The sequence below is a fragment of the Scatophagus argus genome, chromosome 7, assembly GCF_020382885.2.
Source record: "Scatophagus argus isolate fScaArg1 chromosome 7, fScaArg1.pri, whole genome shotgun sequence".
NCBI classification, from domain to species: domain Eukaryota; kingdom Metazoa; phylum Chordata; class Actinopteri; family Scatophagidae; genus Scatophagus; species Scatophagus argus.
In genome coordinates, this window is record NC_058499.1 from 9,995,968 (window position 1) to 10,014,654 (window position 18,687).

General features: G+C 40.7%; 2 protein-coding genes across 4 annotated transcripts; one reads left to right on the plus strand and one right to left on the minus strand.

Annotated features, from left to right (window-relative positions):
• Positions 1–29: 29 nt before the first annotated feature.
• Positions 30–8,917, minus strand: pnpla2 (patatin-like phospholipase domain containing 2). Of its 2 annotated transcripts, none has more exons than XM_046393213.1 (10): positions 8,728–8,917; positions 8,169–8,315; positions 7,000–7,232; positions 6,382–6,447; positions 5,374–5,583; positions 5,179–5,239; positions 4,385–4,591; positions 3,479–3,611; positions 3,064–3,186; positions 30–1,426 (listed from the first exon to the last, which is right to left on the minus strand). In XM_046393213.1, the coding sequence occupies exons 1-10, from the start codon at positions 8,900–8,902 to the stop codon at positions 1,108–1,110; spliced, it is 1,674 nt and encodes a 557-aa protein (XP_046249169.1). In that variant the 5' UTR covers positions 8,903–8,917; the 3' UTR covers positions 30–1,107. The 2 variants fall into 2 exon arrangements, with proteins under 2 accessions (XP_046249169.1, XP_046249168.1); XM_046393212.1 differs by having other exon boundaries at positions 8,169–8,342.
• A 1,184-nt stretch (positions 8,918–10,101) lies between these two features.
• Positions 10,102–18,214, plus strand: pidd1 (p53-induced death domain protein 1). Of its 2 annotated transcripts, none has more exons than XM_046393209.1 (16): positions 10,102–11,848; positions 12,089–12,502; positions 12,643–12,795; positions 12,923–12,974; positions 13,087–13,288; positions 13,853–14,002; positions 14,080–14,253; positions 14,343–14,490; positions 14,575–14,710; positions 14,803–14,953; positions 15,124–15,247; positions 15,399–15,514; positions 16,660–16,767; positions 17,013–17,209; positions 17,545–17,768; positions 18,075–18,214. In XM_046393209.1, exons 1-15 carry the CDS (start codon positions 11,209–11,211, stop codon positions 17,594–17,596), a joined length of 2,817 nt encoding a protein of 938 aa, XP_046249165.1. In that variant the 5' UTR covers positions 10,102–11,208; the 3' UTR covers positions 17,597–17,768; positions 18,075–18,214. The 2 variants fall into 2 exon arrangements, with proteins under 2 accessions (XP_046249165.1, XP_046249166.1); XM_046393210.1 differs by having other exon boundaries at positions 17,550–17,768.
• Positions 18,215–18,687: the final 473 nt, after the last annotated feature.

Sequence of the window (18,687 nt, forward strand, 5' to 3'; positions counted from 1 at the left end):
GTCACAGAAAAAACACTCAAACGCTGCTGTTAATGGTGAACAATACCGGTTTATTTACTGATCACATTCCCTGAAACATTGTGACAGTATGTTAAATTCACTTGGCAATTATTCCCTTAAAACACTAAGGCACAACTTGGCACTCAATCACACAGTTTCTTATAGTACACAGCAGGCTATTACCTAAGGAGCTCATATGAAGTCGTACAGTGACATCAGATGAGAAAGTGCAATTCAGATTCAACTGATTCTTCGATGAATAAAAAACAAATCACATTTTTGATTTACTGTGTTATGTGTTAAACTGAAAAAAAAACCTGTAGTGTAACTCTTTAAGCAGAGATTCAAATTTAAAATGAAATGTAAAAGTGTTGTGACTTACATGTGGGAAAACCAAGATGATAGAACAGAACAAAGAAGTTTTTTAATATAAATACGCAAGACATGAATATTCACACAATCCTAGAGACATAAAGACGATGTGTTTTCTCACAATACTGCATTGACGCTTGCATCAAATAAATGGAGTAACTACCGGTAACAAACAGATTGTGCATCCACTGTTTTCCCTCCTCCAGTCAGTCTCATCCACCACAAGTAACTTGGAGCTCACAGCCAGACGCAGCAGGAACATTGTGCTTAACAACTGGTCTGACTTCATTCCACTAAAAACACTTGCCTGTTTTAACCATGCTACTTCAAGTGCGCACTTTACTTTGTAACATCTTGTAATTCAAGTTTGTACATGACTGTCAGAGCACATGGACTAAATTTAAATGCATCTCTGTAGACGTACAGACATACTGTGTCCGTAGGCTGGCCTGCCTACACTGTAGCTAAGACTTATTTCAATGTCAGGGATTAGTCAAACAAACCTAATACACACTAACTGTAAATATGGTAAATTATTCCCATTTCCAACCCTCACGTAAGTGGGCTGATTAGATTACTAGATGTGTTTCAGACATCCTAAAATGTACCTAAAAGTAAGGATGTAAACAGATATTAAAATCTGATTTTAATTAGTTTAAAATGTTCCTGGATGGAGAATAAGTGAGTCGAAACCTCAAAGCTGCAGCATCTGCGGCAGAAATCTGTCAGAGGCTCTTAGGAGCTACTGATGGTTTCTTCAGAGTTGGCAGCAGGTGGAATATTAAGATGACCTCTGTGCATCGTGAGGCCTTCTGAACAGAGGATGGGCAGAGAACTCTTCTCCGGTGACATCGCTTTAGTTTTGAAGGAGCCTTGCAGGTCCATGTTGATACACAGCACGCCGGACAACAGCTGCTTCTTGTACTGGTCGAGACGCATGAAGACATCTTGGACTGAGGAACTGCTCCCGTTCACCCAGGTGGGAAACAGGCTGGTGGAGCTGATCTGGTATGGGAGGGACTGGTAGTGGTGCAGCTCCAGCTGACAGGAAAACCTGGAGTGAGCATTAGCAGCATGAGGAAGAGTTGAAAATGAACCAGCTGTAACTGTTTCACTTAGTTAAGAAAACGGCAGTAACCAATAGTGTTATAACCCTGAAACACATGACAATGTTAAAGGGAAGATAATTATCATCCACATCTGCATTTCCTCTGACTGTGCTTTGGTTTATAGTGCATTTTAGCTAACTGATTAGCTCTCAAGCCTACAGCTTCACTGCTTTGTATCTCACTTTTCTGACAATGTTACTTTTCAGAGAGAAAAACCTCTAAAAACCCACCATACAATATCTACCCACCACCATCAGCAACCAGCTGGTGAGCTCAGTGAACTTTAGCAGGAAAGTGACAGATATTTTCCACAGGAGTTTGTTGATACCACAAGCAGAACTAAACGCACAGTGAGGACTTGACTTGTGGTGCCTCGTGACTGCTGGATGTGTATATAAGCAACTATTTGCAAACAAGTGTGACTTAAGCACTTAAGAGGTGGCGATATGTCAGGGTTGTGTTCACAACACTCATGTGCTGCCCCCAACTGGCCAAAAAACATTATTGCATGTTTAGCCAAGTTGTTCACATACTGAAAACACCAGCTGACAGCTGGATGACATTTAGTGTACGGTATTCTGAAATGATTGGATGTTAAAAGTTGCCTTAAAAAGACAACTTCCATTTTAATAAACATATGAGTTTACTGGCAAGTATTTGGCGATATAATATGTATCACCACACAGAGGTTATGATTCAATATATTTCAGACAATATGTTTAGAGACAATATGTTTGTATTGAATGAATGAATGAATGAATGAATAATTTTATTTTTGGTCACATACATCACAATACATAATACACTTTAAAAATTCACATCAAAACCAAAAAAAGGATTAGGCTGAAGCGCCTGGCTTATTGTAGCCTATCCTGAAGTTTTATTAATTTACCCAGAAAGTCAGCCAAACAAAGATCTTACTAAATGATATTACGAAATGATATTATACTAGATTTTTTTTCCATCTTTACCTTTAAGTTTTAATTTTACATTTCCTGGTAATTGTTAATTAATTTATATTTTAAAGATTTTTTGAACTTTAATAAAGAAATTATTGTTTTAAATTTGTCACTAAGCTCATTCCACAGTTCCTAAAACAGAATGTAAATAACTTTTGTGGGCAAAGAGGAAGATTTTTGTTTATAGCCCAAAATGGTATTTCCAAGGCTTTCAAGTACACAATGTCCCTAACTTTTAGAGTACTGGATTCCATGAAAAGCTTATTAGTATGTTCACAATATGAGGCTTTGTTAATGATTCTTATTGCCCTCTTTTGAAGTTTAAATATTGAATCTGTTATTGTTTTACCAACATTTCCTCAAATTTTCATATTCTTAGGCCTGTCTCCTTTCTGTTTGTGCTAGTGATGTGTTCATCTTCTTCCTGTCTCAGTTAACGTTACGTTGATGTGTAAGAGTCAAAAGATAGATTACAACACTGCTGTCTGGCTGTCAAGGCTATAAACGCAACACAAAATGAATTACAGCCACATGAGTTTGCATGAGATTTTGAGAATCAGTACAGTATCACAAAAGAAAATATTGCCATACTCAAGAGTAATAATATTTTCTTATACCCCTACCTGGCAGATACATGCTGGGAAAAGCTTCTGGAGGCCTGGCGAAGAATATGCTGTAGGAGTTTCAATATCTGCTCTCGAATCCACCCCACATCTTCTTGCACATCTGGCAGCCACTCCAGAAGTCTACGCATGGGATATACTGTTGTTAGTTAATCAACACAGAAGGCCAGTCAAGTATTTTCTTCAATTTGAATGCATTTATAGGCCCAAGTATTACTGTTACGGGACAGTCAGCTCAACTATTCAATAGAAGCAATCTAAAATTTCTATTCAAAATATCACTGTTACTTTTACTGTACACAACTGTACATTTAAGACCTGAGGAGACCTACAGTTGTAATACTATGCTGTAATAAGCATATCTTGAGTAAAATAAGGAGGGAATGGGGTCAGATGTAATTAAGTCCTGCAATACCTGAGAGTCAAGGACAGAGCAGACTCCAGAGGGAAAGTGTAGGGGAGCATCAGGGTTGAGGCCATCCTGACAGGAAGCATGTTGCTCAGCTTCTGCACCAGGCTCCTCCTCTCCATGCAGGCCTCAACTAGAGCTGCAGAGGGAGGCAAAGAGGGTCACAACAGTTACTCCAAGACCAGTCACAGAAATAACCTGCTGCTAAACAGGAAACACATGTAAGATATTTTCAGTATGCTGTGTCAAATAGGCTTTCTTGCAAGCAAGTACAGCATTTCTCTCTCTCACTGATGCTATGCTTCATTCAAGTCAAGTCCAGTCAAGTCAAGGGAACAACAATATAATTGAAAAGTGGTCAAAAAACCTACCCACAATAGGACAGAGTGTCCTGTTCCAGCACCAACTCATTTGTATAAAATACTTTGGAGAACAATACTTTAAAATAGAACGGACTATTATGCTATTATACTATATTATAGCGTATTGAAATTTAACGTATTTATTCTACCATCCAGGCAGCCACCGGTTCTGATTTAGTATAACAATCAACATGGAGAATCTTGGTACTTGTTTGAGTTAGTCCCCGACAATTAATTTAATTCATCCACACAAAAACATCTTCGACTTCCTGTCTACTCATCAAGCGCAGACCAAATGCAAGCTTCAGCAGATGTTCCGCTATCCTCTCCGACAAATGTCTGACGAGGTTTCATGGGCTCACCCGGACGTTGTTTGTGACATTGTGCGTGTAATTATTGCTCCTACAGCAACATTATCTGCTCAGATCAATCTGCCATTTTAAATTGCATCTTTTCACAAACAGAACACGTGCAAATGGACAAATATGTGAAACCCAACTAAGCCTTGATTGTGTTTTACATGCAAACTTATTCTTCTGTAATATGCTACCTCTGTGCAGGGTGGGTGGAAGGTTATCGAAGAAATGCTCCTCTATTGAGGAGCTGCAGTGAACCATCACTGCTCCCTCTTCCACATACAGCTTTGCCTCTTCTTCATCACTTTTATTGTCCTCCTCGTCATCGTTATAGTCCTCATTTTCTTCGCCACGAGCCAGCAGGGGCCTGTCTCTTTGAGGCCCGTTGAAGTTAAGCAATCCTGACAACAGAAGGAAGTGTGAAAGCGTTATGTTTTTTCTTATCTGTAATCAGTGGGGGACTCATTTCTGAATTAGTTAAATTTATTCAAGTTATTCATATTTTTAATTTACTTTACTTTATTAATCCCAAACTGGGAAATTACTTCTCTGCATTTAACCCATCACTGATTGAAACCCACACACATGCAACATGCAGTGAAACACACAGGAGCAGTGGGCTCCATCAAGTGCCCAGGGAGCATACTGGGAATTAAGTGCCTTGCTCAAGGGCACATCAGCCAGCTAATGGGGGGTGGGGACATTATCACTCCACCACACTCAAATTTTTCCTGCCTGTCCGGTGGGGGAATCGAATCAGCGACCTTCCGATCACAAGCCACATCTCCAACCTCTAGGCCACGGCTGCCCCCAAATAGTAATCAACATAATTATAAATGTTGATTTTGTAACACCATGTTAGTAAAGTAAATAAGTAGACATCATGAGTACATATTAATAATGTATGTAATGTATAATTAATGTTCTGACAAATGATCAATTGGGCTTGCAGAGCATAAAAAACAAAATGTAAACCCCTGCTTCTTACCATTCTTCTTCAAAAAGTGCAGAGCGTCTTTATATCCCTGCTTACACATGGCCTTCATAACCTGCATTCAAAACAAACACATACATCCATCTGTCCTGAGTCCTCTAGGTTTATTCCAGTTCATCTGAGTTTATCTGCCGACATGTGTTTGTGTGTGAGTGCGTGTATGGATCTGGCTGTAATCAGGTGACCCACCATTGGGTCTGGAGGGAAAAGTGCCCTGGAGACTCTGTAGAGGTTGGTGAGAGTGAACTGGATGCTTGTGTTGGTGAATCGCAGCTCGTGTATGTTGGTCGAGGTGTCTCGGGGGCAGATGTCGCTCTCTCCAGAAAACGGGGACACGGTGATGGTGTTTTTCAGCTCATACTGAGGAAGGTTGTCTGAGATTCCTCCATCCACATATCGCTGAAGATAAAAGATAAATATTAGCCTGAGAGCCAGCAGAATTCCTCCTTAATATTGACTGTAACTTTGAGGGCACTGAAGCGATCGATACACAGGATATGGTAATAGTGACATCACATCCTGTGTATTGATTCATGTTTGTTTTTATTAAAGCTGGTGAACTTTTAAACTTGCCGTGTGTGTCAACAGATAAGGACAGAATGACATCAGTCTTTCTGAATTTGAGCCATTGGGGGCAGGAGAGGACAGAACAACCTTAATGCCTCTGCCAACATGGTTACATCTGGCTCTGCCACTCTCATAGTTTGGTCACATGCACTGCACACACACAAGCACATGTCAGCACTTAAAACCCATCACAGAGGCCACAGAGGGAGGGCGGGACTGCTGGCATTGCCTAATAATATTTCCCAGAAAACCTTTGTCCCAGAAACGTGTCCAGGATAAAACACTGAAGTTCTATTTTGCCCTTTAGTGTGAGCTCCTGCTCCAGAGGAATCTATCACTTTTTTCACACATGTGCCATTCAGAACAAACACATTCTTGAGGAAGGGAGAGCTCTGAAGTGGGGCATTTACACGTACAGAAAAGTGCCAAAAGTAACAACAAAACACAATGAGAGGAAGTACAGTTCACAATTGAAGCAAAGGAGCAAGTTGGTCCGGTCATTAGCAGCAATGCCTGACATGTTTACAATCAATGAAATTACGAAGGCAATTTCCTTACACTAAATCAAATACAGGATATTGGCAAAATACGGACAGTGCACACATTCTGAATGATGCTGAATCTACTCACCACTCCTTGTAGTGTGGGAGGAATGAGGCCGCAATACACGGGGATGTAGGCGCTGCAGACACATGCCTGTTATCGAAAGAGATAATACACAAAACATAGTTTTTTGACAATATGTTATACAATGATATTATATTGGTATTACAGTGAAAACCTACATATTATTAGTTATCAATATCATGATGTAACTGAAATGCTCATATAGGATACATTACTAGAGATGAGTCAACAGTCCCTGCTTATCATTTGGGCTGCAACAATTTCCTCATCGATTACCCCGGAGATTATTCTTTTGATTTATCGACTGGTTGTTTTGTCTTTAAAATGTCCAAACAGTGAGAAAATATATAGTAATAAGTTTTCCAGAGCCCAGAGAATTTCCTGTGTCTGACCAACAGCCCAATGCACAAAGATATTCAATATAAAACAATATAAAAAGCAGCAAATTCCCACATTTGAAAAAAGCTGTAAAATCATATCATATCACACATTACTGATAATTATGTAAGAATGTTCTTCAGTGTAAATCAGTATTGAGGTACTCAATCAACTGTATCTTGATATCTTATGTCATTAAAGTCTCCTGCAAAAGAAAAATTGAGTCTGAGTCTGGAGGTTCACCTGCACCAGCTCCTCCTTGCTGTTGAAGTGCGACACCAGGACATTTTCTCCATCTGTCACTCGGGTAAGGGAGATTCCTAACCGCCCGTTGGCCTCATGGTGACAATCAGCTGGCAGGGTGCGGCGCAACATGTGACGCACAATCTTCACCAGATTAAAGGAGGGATGCATGGGTCCGAGGAACCGCTTCCTCGCCTCTTTGGCAACATCGATGATGCTCGCACCAGCCTCTCCTGCGAAGACATTATGACATTGATACTGTAAATGATTACATGAAGAAAAGACAGAACTTTGTTTATCACAAGCACATTTTTGGGACTTAATAAAGTTCATCATGCAACTGTACTTTGTAAATATAATAAAATCAGCAGTTTCAATTAAGTGATTATTTTAATTGTAAATGAATCTTTGTGAATGCTTTCTTATGATACTTTCTTCCACTGACCTGGAAAGGACTTTGACAAAGGACTTGAGTAAGTTTTAAGGTACTTTGGTACGTTTCCATTTTATGCTACTTCATTATTTTACTCTGCTAGAATTCAGAAAGAAATATTGTTCTTTTACTCCCTTACTTTACTAGCACATGCTTTATATGTTGCAGATAAACATATAAAGCATGAGCTCAATTTACGATTCCAATAATTAATTAACAAATACAATCAACTAATAAATCAAGCACTAGTTTTGATTAAGCTACCAGGCCATATACACTACAGAGTAGTTAAAATTAGCTGCAACATTAATGTGGTTCTTACACATTAATGCTCCTTTAATCTAGTAATAAGTATGATACGTATCTTCAGTACTTTTTACTTTCACTAATTTTAACTGTAGCATTGTTACTTTTGCTTAAGTAAAACATCTGAGTGCTTCTTCTTCACTAAAATGCTGCTTACATGTTAATACAGCAAAAGTAATAATCCACTCCTATAGCAAAAGGGGTGAGTCTGAATCATGAGTACTGCCAATGATAACATTTTACTGGAAATACTTGTAATTTTACTTAAATTAAAATTTGAATGTAAGACTTTGACTTATCAGGGTGGACGCATGTGTAATCTGAGGACTTCTACCACAATTGGTAGCACAGAAAAGTCTTCACATTTGTACCTCCACTTAACTTTGAGTTTAAAGCGAGTTCAAAGCTTAAATACTCAAAAGATACGCACCGAGACACACTCCAGTGACCAGGGCAGTGGCGGTCAGAGCTCCAGCTGATGCTCCATAAATGTGCTTGGCGTTTTGCACCAGAAAAGGAGCCTGCTCCACCAGACAGCTCGCAACACCGACGTGGTAGATGCCGAGGAAGCCGCAACCTGCAAAAGAGATGTTCCACGGCGAGTCTAAAGGAAACATACCGGTGACCGTCCACAGCCGTATCAAGCGGGGCAAAGGGTTAAGGTTACTGTCGATAAGGTAAAATTCACCAGCCCAAGAAAAACCAAAAGCCTTCTCTTAAAAGTGAGCACTAGTTGGGTATATTTTGGTAATTCTGCCTCTTTACATGTTGTGTTTCGTATAATTTACTCCATCTGGTAAGTTAACGCTTTTTTTTTCTTTCTAGCTAACAGTAACAGAAGTCACTTTATTTCACTGCAGGCAAACACTAAAACTCCCTTACTCGGTATCTAAACCCCGACAGTAAATGTTCTAATAAAAAAACAGCCCTATGCTAGTTAAATACCTATGTGGTGAACCACGGGGAGTTGTTGTTGTTGTTTCACCTACTTGGTTCGTGTGCGTTGGGAGGAGGGCACAGAGTAAGACGGACTGTCCAATCACAGACGACATTGCAAACCAAAGTGACCAATAACAATTGAAACAGTTGATAAACTGACCAATCAGTGCTTAGACCGGTTAAACCCCTGTGACGCCCTTGAGCGGGCACCCTGGCAGCTGTCATGTTCCTTTGACAGAGCAATATGTTTTGTTTTTTCCTTTCCAAATTTATCTGCCTGTTTGTTTGTGTTCGTATCCCCCCAAAAAGCCTAAACTAAGCTGTATTGGGGCTGTTTTTCGCAATAGGTGTTATCAAAAGGAAGAATGTGTATTGGTTTCCGATTACGCAATATTGACTAGATTAAGCTATTGTTTACAGATCAATAAAAGCAAATCTGCGATAGCCAATAGTTCGGCTCTTGTGGTAGTGAAAAATACACTTATGAACAACGTTTTCCAAGAAAGGCCTTGAACATCGTACATTGTAGCTTATTTGTTCAGCAGAAAAGAAATCTGACAAAAAGTTCAGAGAAAGTAGCCTGTTCTCCTAATAAAAATTTGCACATTTGGTTTGTTTGTAACGTCTACATTACAAAATAGTAAATGGTAGTAGGGTTTCACAAGAAATTGTAATGAAATCACAAATCTTTTGTATCAGAAGCACATTCAGCAATAGCATTTTTTTTTCTTTCCTGGTACACATCTCTGAATAAACTAGAATAAGACTGAAAATAGACAGTTTTTGTGGGCACAGATCCAGGTCCTGTGAGGGACATGGCTCCTTAGAGGACAGATCCTATTGTGAAACCACCATCAGCTAGGGTTCATTATGTATTCCTGCTCCATCAAGTGTTTATTGACTGCAGACAGTCAAAGCTGGTCAGCTGCCCAGGGCAGGACTTTTTCCATGGGAATTTGTACCATTAAAGTACAGTATCAACCAAAGCAATCATGCATTATTATCACAGCTTCTATGTTGTGCTCACATGGTGCTTATTCCTAAATAAAGGTCCACAAACAAGCTGACACACAGAAAACCTGTTGGCAGGTAGCATTAGGGAGCAACATATTTATCATATACAATGTATTTTTTTAAAAAAAGGAAAAAGGGCTTAAAATGTGTTAATTTACAACTACGTGTTTGGATTCACCAGAAGAGAAGTCAGCAAGGCTGATTCTCTGTGTCTGACCGGATGATGACAGCTGCACTGGGAGTTTTTCTGAGGAGAATGTTGTTATTGTATCCAAATAGCTCACTGAACCACTGTGCACTGTTGGCACAGCATATCTGAATTGAAACAAATTCTTTTCTCTGTAAGTAAATGGTTTCCACAACAGAGATGAACTTTTGACACAATTTCTTTACCAATATGCAGCGTGGTATGTACTGGTGGGTCAGGGATGGGTTATGAAATAAAAACAAGATGTGTTGCCCTTTTGAAAAAGAACGATAGTTCAGACAAAATTATACAGCAGCATGACACTTAAAACTCACTTGAGTACATATTGCAGAATAGGTCTTCTCCAGCTATTTTTAAAATGACGCTAGATTATTTTTTTTTATTTTGCTCTAACCTAAAATTTAATTATGAGTTGTAAGACAGAAATTGCATATATCTTATTTCATTCAACCCTAACCCTGAATAACGACTCAAGTACTGCATGTTTAAAAGAAACCACCACATTAATTCTCAAAAGGCTTTTGAATTTAAATATTTTGTCATTAAATTCACTGTTTTCTTGTATGTGGGCTTTTGCGCAGAGTGCACAAACCACCGCTATACTTAACTGAGCAGACTAAACAGCGCCGCCCAATGGTCAAGCAAGTACTGACAGCGAGAGCACACGTTGACACAACCGTCCCGCCCTGAATTGAAACTTTGGCGGCGCCTGAATGAGAGGCGATCGGTGACATACACAGCAACAACCGGGGGGCGGTGCTTCTTACTTTCAAACCGATAGAAATGATTAGACTCCTCTCGGTGCCCGCCGGCGGAATATGCGCAGATAAACCAGCGAGCGACTGTGATGAGAAGCTTTTTCTTTCAAAACATTGTCGGACGTGACATAAGAACTTGAGGTGACAGAGAACGAGAGAGGGCAGATTGGAGGAACAGGTTCATCCAGAGACAAATGTTGCACATTTTTTAAATGTAACACTACATGAACTTATAAGTATGACTAGAAACGGAGCATAAAGGTCGGTAACGTAGCGACAGAGGCCCGTAGATGCGTAATTTTTGGCTAACATTCACGTAAATACGTTTAGACCACAACAAAGCTATGGTTAGCTAGTAGCTTACCTTACTGTAACTGTTACAGCAACTTCGCTTAGCAAGCGTGTAGTGAAATATTCCTCGTCGGGTTTAATGACTGTCATTCACCTCTGTCCGGCGTTAATGACAGTGAGCGTTACGGAAACATGCAGGAAGAAAACTTCGGAAGAGCTAGCTGTTAGCTAGCTGTCCAGACTCTTAAACATTGGGTTCAATGGACAGAAGCAGCAAGGGACGCGGAGCTCCTGATGAGGAACATGATGGAGACCAGGCAGACGGTTGGATTGGACTGTCGGAAGCAGAGGAAGTGTCACCTGCATGCAGTCCACCAAAAACATCACCCAAATGTGGAGTACCAGACCTTTCGGGGGACATTTTTGCTCTGAGGTTCTCTGAGGAGAAATCAGATAGAGAGACTGGACCAATGGTATTAAGTGATGTGATAGCTGAAGGCCAAGCAGAAGTTGATGACACGGGGAGGGATGCTCCCTCTGTGTCACCCTCTATCCTCATGGACACATGCGCTCCTTCCATATCAAGCCTGTCCTCCTCATGCTCCTCCACCCATCATCATCCCAATTTGTCTTCGTCCTTATCTTCCTCTTCCTCTGTCGTGTCTCTGACTCCACCCTTGCCTCCTTCTGTGGAGCTGCCAGCTGTGATGACTGACACAAGGCTGACCCTGGATGTGTACCTGGGGGGAGCAGCTGCACTGCCTCTCCTTTGGGGATCCATCCCAGGGCAGCTAATGTCCATCCAGTACCTGAGACTGGGCTCCGAGGATAAAGCAGGTCTGGATGGTGCACTGGATGTCCTACCCTACCTGAATGAGCTGCGCTCACTGGCTATTCGGGGTACTTTGCTGATTAATTACATGTGGTATCACCTTCTTGTTAGTATAGATGGTTTGATGCTTAATCCATATTTTTTTATTGTATTTATTGTTCTTAGCCTTAGAAAAACTTTTACATACAAAAGGATAAAGATACTGTAAAAAATGTGTTAATGTATTATAATTGTAATTATTGTAATAATTTTCCTTGTTTTGTTCCAATCTTTCTTCTTCTAATTACATTTTTCTTCTTAATTCAAAGGACACTGTTTTTATGACTCGCAAGGTGACCCCCTGCCTGGCCTCCTCACCTCTTTGCCCTCATCCGTTTCCTCCCTGTCTCATCTGGTACACCTGGATCTCTCCTTCAACCAGCTCTCCTGCCTACCATCCTGCCTTCTCACCTTGCCTGTGTTGTCATCCTTGCTCCTCTGTCACAACCACCTCTCAGCTTTGCCTCCAGATATAGGCCAGCTGTCTTCCCTTACCTACCTCTCCCTCATGGGGAATGAGCTGGTCTGTCTTCCCCCGAGTCTGGGTCAACTGAAAGCGCTACAAACACTGGATATTTCACATAATCTCCTTCAGCAACTACCCGATGAAATTGGTTTTCTGGAGGAGCTTGTTAAGCTGGAATTGTCCCATAACAAGTTGAATCAGCTACCAGAGAGCATGGGTAAGGGGGTGAGGGTGAGTGGTTGTGTCAGTGAAAGACTATTACAGTAATTAACTGGGTTTCTCATATTGTCTCATCTAACTTGAATTCATGAATGTAGCTGTAAAACAAAACCTGTCTGTGTCTTCTTTGTTGCCCAGGCTCTCTCCTCTCCCTTAGGGAGCTTGTCATCTACAGCAATGACCTCCGCCTGCTCCCACATTGCCTGAACAAACTGCCTCGGCTGAAAATAGATGTGCGTGACAATCCTTTGGGACAACCCCCTACTCCTCCTCCTCTCCCTCCTGCACCTGGTGAGCAGTGAAAATTGGGCTTTAAACTGATGAGCGCTTAAAATGGTTTGATTATATTATCATTAGATATAGTGTTTACATTTTCTGTCAGCATATACACTCTGTACCATCTCTATTTTCTTACCAGATCAAGCCGAAACAAAAATTCCAGAACTGCACCTAGGATTTAATCAGCACAGGTACAGTGCCACTGAGCACAGAAACATTTCTATAGCTCTACACTAATATTGTTAATTAATTCCTTTCTGATGAGATAAAGTTTAAAGATGTCGTACTCCTTTTGCTTCTTAGTTTCTGTGTTTCGTCTGCTGGTTGTCATGTGTTTCTCCCAGGGGGGGCTGAGCTGCTGTTCCCCCCGGGGTGCTTGTTGACAACCACAAGACTGGAGTGGCTTGAGAAAAGGCCAGAAAGGAAGTGGGTGTTGCTGGAGGAGCATGACATCTTACTGAGTCGACCACTGGAACTCCGTCCTCATGGAATTACATTTCTGAAGGTATTTTAAAAAGGGTTTGTTAAAGTTAATAACCACCTTAGAGACACTCCTGCTTTGCACATGACAATCTTTTTACTCAGGTTCGGTACTACTCTGAAAAATAGTCTGATAATCTCATAGCCTGATGATAAAATAATCCTAATTAAGTCGCAGTGATGTCATCATGGTTATCTCAGCTTGTGTTTGAAGACAAATCTAAAGCACAAAATCTGCAGTCTGAATGTGTGGATTTTAAGAGATGGGGATAGGACAGTGCTATCAGGTTGCATTGTGGGAAATGTATTATTCAGTATTTTTGGAACTTGACCCAGTAGTGACGAAAAGTCAGAATATCCCAATGTCTGCGGCACAGATTTTGATCATTAAATCTGTCCTTCAGAAGTTCCTCAGTTTTCTATAAATGCATAACTAAATTGCTATACCACTTCTTTAATTTGGTATTGTGAAGACCTGAAGATTTTTGACTTATTCTTTTGATGCTTGCAATTTATTCTTGTTCCATCTAATGACTGCATTATATCCTGCCTTTTTTTTAAATGTAAATTTACTTTTAAATCCTTCCAGCCTGTGGAGGTGTGTGTGCCATACCATCGGACAAAAAGAAGGGAGGTGGTGGTGCAGAGGTTTGATGGACAGTCATGGAGTATTTTGCCCACTGTTCTGAGGAGAGGAAACGAGAGCCATAGCAGTCATCCTGGCGGGCGTCCAGCCAGGGTAAAGTAAAAAGTTTTTCCTGCTAGTAAAAACTTTAATATTAGTGTTGAAAAGCTGACCTTTTGGTGTACCTGTAGCTGGCCTGCTGTGCAGTGCGCCAGTTCTCCTGGTTTATGGCTGTGTCCCGTCCAGTAAAGGACAGCTGCTCTGTTACGCCAGCTGGAGCTCTGCTGGTGTCCAGCTCTGACCCTGGAATTAAGCTCCACTTCCCTCCAGACTCCACCGTGCAGACCCGCACTATAACTTTACAGGTAGCTCTACAGTGTACAGAAGTTTGTATCAGATTGCCACTGAGGTATCTGTGGTTCGCAGAGCTTTAGTTTATCTCTCTTTTCTGTAGGTGCTGCAGGTGTCTGTGTCAGAGGTACAGGCAGTGTGTGGTGATCCTCAGGCCAGAGTCAGCCCTCTTCTCTGCCTCTCCCAGTCTCTCAGCACAGATTTCCTGCAGCCTATCAAAGTTCAGATCCCTCTGCCATCTGGAGTCACAGGTACAATATGCCACATTTACCCAAACCTTCAGTCACATAATTGTTTATTTTAGCATGTAGTAACATTTTCTGGTGCTTCTGCAGGCAATACAGTTGATATGTCCAGTTTGCATCTGCTACACGGAGACCCCACTGCCCAAACCTGGACTGACATTACATCACAAGTGTCTCTCTACGTCACCCATCTGTATGCCATTTTCTACATCACACATTTCTCCTGGCAAGTTTTTTTCTTCAATACATTCTCACAGTGTGCGTTGGATTTGATACAATTACACTGTGGATAATAAAAATGTGTGTGTACAATCACAGGTACTGGCTCTGGTACACCACTCAGCAATGTGTTAGTGGGGTGGTCAGGAAGGTCTATCAAAGGCTAAAACAGTTCAAAGTCCAGTTTCTTGTGCTCCAGCGGAAGACTGATCCTTCACAAGTTATACTACAGTGTTTACCTTCTAACAAGGTTTGTAAATCTCCTTCTTTCTGTGCTTTAACTGTTTAGTTCAATAGAACTACTTAAACCAGTGACCAATGTCTGTATATCAGGCCTTCTCTCTCAGCCTCTGTGTGATGTCTGAGGTTCGTCATCATATGTGTGAATGCTAAACAGTAACTGTGATTGTTCCCGTCCAGGTGGACAGCAGAGTGCAGTCTTTGTCAGAGCAATATGACGGACCTCAACCTTCAGATCTGTGTGACCTGCTGGAAGGAGAGCAGTTCTTTGCCGGCTTTGAGAGGGGCTTGGATATCAGCACAGGTTTGAATTCCTCTTTGAGGCTCTATCTTACATAAACATTTTTTCCCCTCCCTCCTGCTCTCTTGCCTTTCAAGGTCTTATGATCTGTTGCATAATAAATATCCAGCTATTTGTAAGAAGTCTTAAAATGATATGTTGTTGTTTTCTCCAGAAAGACCAGACTGTGTGGGTGGAAGGCTGTGTTTTGTGTTTTACTCCAGCCTGAAGAATCTGAAGGAAGTGTACATCTGTTCAGCTGAGGGTCATAAGGGACCAGTGAGAGGACAAGTAAGAAAGACATCATTTTCAGCAGATAGGAAGTGCAGTGTCTTGAATAATGATTTCTTAGTTGTTTTCTGTCTGTACGCCTATAAACAAAGTCAGTGCAAATCTTACATTTCCAAATTACGTGGCAGTCCAAGGAGCACATGACCTCACCCACATTATATTAGAACAAACAATAAGTAACAGATTGTACATATCACTTGTCCACATGTAGTACAGTACATTCTACCCTAAAGTCCCGTTTGGACAGGATTGACTTTACATTGAGAGGTGGAGAATAAAATATTCAATGTATTCCTCTGTAATTTAAGCGCTGGGAAATTACAGGATGTGGTCTGTAATAGACACGGTCAGTGAGCAGGGGATGTGGGGATGAAGAATTACATACAGCACTGCTCTGGGTGGGATTAAAATCACTGACCAGAGCAGCTAATGTTCATACCACCTCACATACCCCAAGAAATAAATTCAGTCAAAATTGGACTTTTATTTTAGTTCAGTTCAATGTATTCGCACATGTTTAGTGTATTTGTACATGTGGTGTATTGCACAAAAAAACCCCAAGACATTAAGAATCTGCAAGTTTGATCATTGTGCAGAAGGGGCTGAAAGTCAAAAATGACTTGTGAAGATACCTAAATATCAATAGTCATATTAAAAATATTTTGTGGTGATATAAACTGCTGTATGCTGTAACACAGTCCAAACCAACAGTGTAATTAACAATGTCTTTGTAAAACATTTTGAATGGTTGCTGTTGATAGAACACAACAGCAAATTTTGAGGGTGTTTTATTCTTTATGGACTGTTTTTGTATTGGTTTGTATTATGCAGTTACATAACAAGGCTGTACTGTTTGGTACCCCCCCCCCTCAAAATGTGCTTTAGAATAGAGAATAGAGTCCAAACACAAACAAAAGTATTTGTCTATGCCAAAACCAACATAAGCTGAACATTTGTGTAGGCTAATATTTATTTGTTAGTATTTATTGTGTTGCTGTGTATGGATGTTCCTAACTTGTTGGTCATTCGGTATAAAGTGTACCAGTTCCACATGGCTACCCACCTCAGTGCCAGTTAGAAATGCGTGAATGTGTCTGCATTGATTGGACAACTACCTGATAATATGTTTTATACCTCTGCCATAGGTGTCTTTTTATAGAGGGGAGATTCCCAACAATCTCCCAGAGGATGTGGCGAGGAAGAGGAAAGGACATGACAACCAGTGGCTTGCAACCTTACCGCTAAGACTCCCGGTTGGTTGGAGTGACAGTTTTTTGCTTTAATTCACAAGATGACATATTTTGTACTTCTGGATAGTAAATGAATTAGTATAAACCTGTTATAATACAATATGACATAATATAAACAGTAGTTTTTCTCTCATACACAGTCATATTTTGCATCTAAACTAGAACTAAAATAAAATACTGTTCTGCTTGTAATGTCATAACCTGAAGCAAACTCTGCACATATTATTTCCTCTCTGTTTTCATCATAGGCTCTAAACTCAGAAAATAATTTCATCATGGAAGAGCTCCAGCATCCTCCTCTGAACCTGGGTGACCCTGAGAGCGGCTACCTGACAGAAGCCAACCTGCTGTCCATCTCTCTTCAGATAGGACAGGACTGGCGTGTTATTGGTATTAATCTTGGCTTAAGCTACCAGGAGTTGGACCGCATCCAGTACAAGTACAGGTAGGAATGACAAACTGTGTCCCTCACATCCATTTGTTTTCCTGTTTGTTAATTATTTTTGCAAGTTATTATCCCTGAATCTGAAATCTATCTTCTTAGCAGTTCATTCTTGTCTGTACAACATTTGCTTTCAGACCTCAATTATAATGGGGAAATAAAAATGACGCAATTATAGAATTTTAGCATTACCTCAGCCTAAGGTGTGTAGTCAAGGTTTTTGCTAATGATACAATAAAATATGTAAACCTGCAGGAGGGATTTGGATAAAAATCTACATGTTTAAATCATCTCAGCATGAGTGAATGATGTAATCAGTGCATGCTCATGTGTGTCAGCACAGCCAAAGCCTCTAAGGAAACAAGATGGAGTAAGATTTACTGTGACTGAGGGAGAACCGCGATGGGAGAGAAATGGAAGAGAATTTTGATTGTTTTAATCTGCACTGTCAGCCATCACTAAGCCATCTGGGACACTGCAGGAGATTACACAGAGACTGATGCTCATCTGTCCCTCCCCCTGCTCCTCACGCTCAGAAACCCTCACATGACGCATCCTGGAGGTGGAGGAAAAATTCACTGTGTGAAAATCATCCGTATATGTTGTGTAGACGGTTTTCTTTGTAAGGTTTTTATTTAGGAATACATTCACACGTCATGTTAATAATAATCGTGTGAATATAGCTGGTGCATAGCTTAAATCTCTAAATATATATGATCTATCTCCCAACTGCACAGAGAGTCTAATACCACACATGATTAGGATGAGTGGTGGTAGTACTTTCATTTGGCACGTTTGTTATGTACAGTATCTAGAAAATGATTTGATGCTTTGGTGGAACTGAAACAGCTACTGCTCTCTTCACCAGGGACAACCTGGGAGCCTTAGTGCTGGACATGCTGTTCCACTGGGCCCGTGGACAGAGGAATGCAGGACCAGGGGCAGTGTCGAGGCTGGTGGCTGCCATGATAGAGAGCAACAGGAGGGACTTGGCAGATGAGATAGAGGACATTGTGAATATAGGGAGGAGAAAGTACTCTGAGTCACTGAGGAGAGTAGGTCTCGAAGGAGAGAGCTCCTCCCTCAGTGAAACACAGCAGTAGATAATTCCCTGCTGGGTACAGATGGCTGACTTACACTTGAATAAACTTTTTGTTTATCATATGCCAATCATCTCATCCCGCTGTCCAAACAACTGAAGTCCTGTCCTGAAGTACAAAAATGTCTCTTTTACTCAGTCATAATAGCCATGTACCAGCTGGCAGCACCTTTGGCAAGACTTGCAGTCAACAGGTCAAATGGATGAAACAGCGTTTTGTTTTCTCTTTTTTCTCTTTTTTTTTTTTTTTTTTTTTTAAAAAACCACTCTTGTTATGCAAGACAATAATGCAGAACTCATTTCTGCCAGGAAAAGGAAAAGTCAAATATGATTAAAAACAAAAACAGCTCATGGTAAGTCATGATTGTGAGATGACAAGTTA

Excerpts from the sequence above, each read along its gene's own strand:
- pnpla2 (XM_046393212.1), bottom strand. The coding sequence starts at position 8,902 with ATGACAGCTGCCAGGGTGCCCGCTCAAGGGCGTCACAGGGGTTTAACC. Across the intron at positions 7,233-8,168 it reads GGTCACTGGAGTGTGTCTCG|GAGAGGCTGGTGCGAGCATC; the intron begins GTGCGTATCTTT and ends ATGTCTTCGCAG. Across the intron at positions 5,240-5,373 it reads TTTTCCCTCCAGACCCAATG|GTTATGAAGGCCATGTGTAA; the intron begins GTGGGTCACCTG and ends TTTTGAATGCAG.
- pidd1 (XM_046393209.1), top strand. The coding sequence starts at position 11,209 with ATGGACAGAAGCAGCAAGGGACGCGGAGCTCCTGATGAGGAACATGAT. Across the intron at positions 12,503-12,642 it reads TCAGCTACCAGAGAGCATGG|GCTCTCTCCTCTCCCTTAGG; the intron begins GTAAGGGGGTGA and ends TTTGTTGCCCAG. Across the intron at positions 15,248-15,398 it reads GGGCTTGGATATCAGCACAG|AAAGACCAGACTGTGTGGGT; the intron begins GTTTGAATTCCT and ends TGTTTTCTCCAG.